Below are 5,344 nucleotides of genomic sequence, written 5' to 3' on the forward strand. Positions count from 1 at the left end.
ATGGACATCATCATGCCGATCCGCAAGACTCTACTAGACACTTGCTTATGACTAATCGAACCTATAAACCATGAACTCTGATACCAACTTGTCACAACCCAAAATCCACTAGTCATGATGGCACCTAACCCTACATGCTAGGTAAGCCAACTAACAATTAACATATTCCAAATGAGATTAATGAGAAATAAATGATGAGATAACTGAACTTTCATATAACAACCCAAAAACTGGTAGTACAAGTCATGAGCCACTAAGGCTTCAATTTAAAAACCTGAATTGAAATAATCACAATATCTGTTTGGAATGTACATGAACATAATTTGAATCTAAATCTACCAAGGACAAGTGATAGCCACAATTGGAATACAGGTACAACTTTAATGTCAACTCCCACCATACATATCATCAACAACTCCAAGATCTACACGCAATGTGCATATGTAGTATGAGTATAACTGACACCATGTACTCAATAAGTATCCTAACTAACCTCAACGAGGTAAAAGAAGCAAGAACTATACATGATACTTACCAACACCTGTACAAGTCATAATTTCAACAAGTATAGAACAAATATATGATCAAATCAGGAAATCTCAGGTAAAACCACTCAGATGCTCACAATTCTTTGTTTTAAAGTGTTCTACTCATTCAACAATCCTACATATAAAGAAGATATGCAAGTAAATCAGGAAAAAGAGTCAAGGAAATTATAAGTAAAGATGAAATACAATAACCAAATATCTGTCTGTTGCGGTGCGCAACCTGACCAATAACAATAAACCAATAAGGCCTATTGCGGCTTGCAACCCGATCCAAATACAGTAACCAGCTATCCCGGAGTTTACATCAACCAGAAAGCCATCGATTTCTCACAATCCGCATGTACACCATTAAGAGAGAAACGTGAGAGGGTGACACTAAAGGGATATATCCTTATCCACATGCTACCAGCCTGGCGTGGTCATAGACTCAATATCATAATCCACCCACTGTGGTCACATGCTCAATATCATAATCCGTCTGGCATGGTTACATGCTATGTCACAATCCGCCCAGCGTGGTCATAGTCATATCAACATAATCCCCCCGACGTGGTCACATGCATTACAACACAATATACCCGGCGTGGTCAAAGGCATAACAATACAATCCGCCTGGTGTGGTCACATCATAACAATATAAACTGCCAGGTGTGGTCATAGGCATCCACTCTAAATCAAATTACACAGAAGCAAGTATACAAGAATACATATCGATTTTCTGCTCCTGGACTGGTATAATAACATGCTAAAGTTGTCACGACCCAAATCAGAGGGCCACGACTGGCACCTGATGCCTACTCAACTGAGCGCCACACACCTTATCACTTTTTATTTTCTATAAGACCAGTCACGGGCCATGATAGGCCACATCTATATATATATAATTGACAATATTAAAACATAACTCACATAACTAATTCAAAAAAAAGATTTATATAGATACATAGGGGCCGACAAGGCCGTTGACATGTCATACCTAAAACAATACACAGGACACTGTCTACAAAACTTCTAAGAAAACATGACCATAATATATAAGTCGGGACAGGGTTCCCGACATCCTCATAAAACAAAATAACATATATAAAACGTGACTCGGCAATACTCCAGGAAGATATGGAGCTCACCAACCAAAAGCTGATATCTGGAGGTAGCCTATAATGGATGGTCCTCACCTTGCCTATCTATACCTGCGTTGCATAAAACACAGCGCCCCAGGTAAAGGGACATCAGTACAAAGAATTTACCAAGTATGTAAGGCAGAAATGAAACGTAGTAATAAGATACTATCTCGGGGAGGGATAAGAGTCAACTTATAACCTCTGACTTGCCGTTGAGGGCCATAACTTATAGAATAAGACCCATCTAGTATATATAAATAAAAATACAATATAATAATTCTAATTACATTATTCTCGTGGCGTTAACTGCTCAACTGATCAGTGGTAACTGCCTGACCGATCTAGCGCGGTGGTAAATACATGACTTCCCAACAGGCCGTAGCTCGGTGGTAAGTATGTAACTGCCCAATCGGCCGTAGCTCGGTGGTAAATAATGATGCATATAATACCATTATAAACATTAACATCTTTATCAAATACTTCAATAAGGAACTAGATACATACTTAGACATGCTTGAATATCACTTTACGGGAATGAATAACATAGACATCTTAACTGCTAAGAGTAGAACCACTTATGAAATATCGTGTACGCATCGTTACTTGGATCATGCCAAAAGAAAGAAGGATTAGCCTTAACATACCTGGAGTAGGGAAAAATCCGTATGATATTCTTAAGAAGGATTACACTATACTCCCTTAAAATTGCAAAATCTCCGTTTAATTTATTGAAGATACGTGCTTGACACCGTTAACTGCTGGTTGTCTCATACGTTAGCTTCAGATTGTAGCTTCATATGAGCCCTTCCTATTTTTTTAAAATGTTGGAAGATTAAAGATTTCTACTCTTTAAAAAATATTGGAAGATAAGTATTTTAGTTATTAAAAGATTCGTAGCTTTTCTAATTACATGGCTTGTCTTGGAATTGGGTTGCCACCTAATCTAATATGACTAAGAGTCATTTATTTTGTTAGTGGCTTGCTGCCACGTGGGGGTGAGGTTTTAATCTTATCCCAAATGCATTAGTTAATTAGGTAATGTCCCGTTACCCGATAATTAACCAATTACCCATATAATTAACAATTATCTCAAATTACTTAAAATACTACTTATTTTTAATATACTTTATACATCATACTTATCATGGTCATATGGTACCTTGTATGGTACTAGTCCATAAATATTGGGTATTATAGCTCAGACCGTGTTTTATCCCAAATCGACAACCTTCAACGAAACTCATTTTCTTTGATTCGTGTACCCTTTATCCTTCATGGCACTTACTTATCACTTATTATAAATATCATAAATATGATAACCTCAAGATAATCTCATCCCTGCGTCTATGTCGATTAATCCGAAGACGAAATTTTAACGTACGAAAACGCGAGATGTAACATCCTTCCCCCCTTAGAAACATTCGTCCTCGAATGTTTAAACTTGAAAGATGTACATACATACTCATTAATTATAAATGTATATATATTCCCGGGCTATACTCCAATGAAACAAATATCAGGCTCTCACGGGGTCAGGACGTCGTCCCTCCCTAAAACTACTTCCTAAGCCATTCGTCACCTACGACTCTGTTAATCTATCTTCTAGGCGCTGACACTTATTAGTTGTAATATTAATAACCGGGTTCAGAACTTTTTATTCCATTATACTAACTTTCCCAAAATCTTGCGTACTATATGTTGTTTCCTCCCTTGGGCGTTACAGCTATCAGGGTTCTAACTTCTTAATGTTCTAGGTTACTCCCCTTTTATACCTTAGTCCACTATCCTCGGGTTCTTACTTTGCTTTCAAGCTAGCCTTGGTTTCCCTTAACCCTTCAGACGTAATGCCAACTCACTCTTATATTAATCATATTAACTGGGCAATTTGCGTTAATAAGATCGAACATTACCCATAGTCACAGTACCTGACACATCATCCGGTGTAGCCTCTGGGTCCTGATGACCTGCCTAAGCATATATGCGATTATGACTACCGCCGGAGCTAGATGCTCCACTCTTGCCTCTACCTCTACCAGCGGATGCCTGAGGGCCTCGTTCTTGAGGGCGTACTGAAGAGGAGGAGACTGTTATAGACCTGGTAGGCTGAACCATCCCGCTTTTGTCATTCATAGGACATTCCCTCATGTAATGACTAGGGTCTCCACAGGTATAGCATACATTAGATCCCTGACGACATTGTCCAGAATGAGCTCTATAGCATTGACTGCACCGCGGACGAGGCGGCCGCATCTGTGCTGAATCCCTCCGTTTCTGAAAACCAAAAATTCTCGAGCCTTCGCCTGATTCAGAATAGACAGATCCCTCATAATACGGCTTCTGTAATTGTCGGACACTTTCTACAGGATATGGTGACATAGGATCATCCGGAAAATCCTCAGGTTGCCTAGCAGACCTAGACTTCTTACACTGACCCTTATCACGATTCTCGTATTGCTGTCGTTTTCTATCCTCCAAATTCTGAGCATAAGCCTGGATGCGGGAAATATCCATACTATCGAGTAGAGCGGCCGTGAAACACTCATTAATCAGGTGCGGCCCAAGTCCTACCACAAACCGATGCACTGGGTCACTCCTTTCAGCTACAATCGAGGGGGCATACCTCGCCAAGGAATCAAACTGGAGACTATACTCCCGCACACTCATATTCCCTTGTTTAAGAGCCAAGAACCTATCTACCCTTGCCTGACGAATCCCCACCGGCAAGTAATGACGCAACAAAACCACTGAGAACTCTTCCCATACCGCTGGAGAAGCATTTGTCCCTCTAGACAATTCTACAGTTTCATACCACTGAACCGCAACATCCCGCAATCGGTAAGAGGTCAACTCTACTGACTTAATGTCTGATGCATGCATCACCCTCAAAGTCCTCTAAATCCTATCAATAAAGTTTTGCGGGTCCTCATCCTTGTTGGATCCGGTAAATACTTTAGGGTCCAGGTTGATGAAGTCTCGAACTCTCGCGCTAATAATCCTGTCAATGTGACCAACACCTGTACCTACCTGGCGCTGAGCCTGAGCGGCTACCAATCTAGTCAACAACCGTACTGCACTCCGCATATCCATATCCTTATCTTGAACAATAGGTGGAGGTACTGGGTTCCTCCTCATCTCCTCGGGTGCTGGCGAAATCGGAGAACTATACGAGAGTGTCGTATTTCCCCTCGGGGCCTCACTATGGCCCTCACTAGACATTGGTACTCTACTCATACCCACATATGCCACTGCTTTACCCTTATCACTAGCCGTAGCTTTCCTGGTCATAGGAATCATTGTATATATAAAACAAGTCAAAGGTCATGTGCTTTATTCCCTATGACCTGCTATATTTCACGATCTAATATCAAGAAGGAAGGGTAACCAATCCCTAAATTCCTAATAGATTCCTGTTTATACAACGCGGTGCACAACACATTCATAAACATGACTCTACTAGACACCGCTTCCAAACAACCCTAGGACAGAACTGCTCTGACACCACTTTTGTCACGACCCAAATCAGAGGGTCACGACTGGTACCCGGTGCCTACTCAACTGAGCGCCACATACCTTATCCCTTTTTTATTTCTATAAGACCCGTCACGGTCCATGATAGCCCCCCTCCCCCCTCCCCCCACACACACACACACATATATATATATATATATATATATA

The 5,344-nt window shown here is 40.7% G+C and overlaps 1 protein-coding gene across 1 annotated transcript; it reads right to left on the reverse strand.

The window, feature by feature from the left end:
• Positions 1 to 3,637: 3,637 nt before the first annotated feature.
• LOC138901222 (uncharacterized) lies at positions 3,638 to 4,546 on the reverse strand. Its single transcript, XM_070188968.1, has one exon. It carries the CDS (start codon positions 4,544 to 4,546, stop codon positions 3,638 to 3,640), a length of 909 nt encoding a protein of 302 aa, XP_070045069.1.
• Positions 4,547 to 5,344: the final 798 nt, after the last annotated feature.

Source organism: Nicotiana tomentosiformis, chromosome 11 (assembly GCF_000390325.3).
Source record: "Nicotiana tomentosiformis chromosome 11, ASM39032v3, whole genome shotgun sequence".
NCBI lineage: Eukaryota > Viridiplantae > Streptophyta > Magnoliopsida > Solanales > Solanaceae > Nicotiana > Nicotiana tomentosiformis.

Bases quoted from the DNA above. Each gene is read 5' to 3' on its own strand.
- LOC138901222 (XM_070188968.1), bottom strand. From the start codon at position 4,546: ATGCATGCATCAGACATTAAGTCAGTAGAGTTGACCTCTTACCGATTG.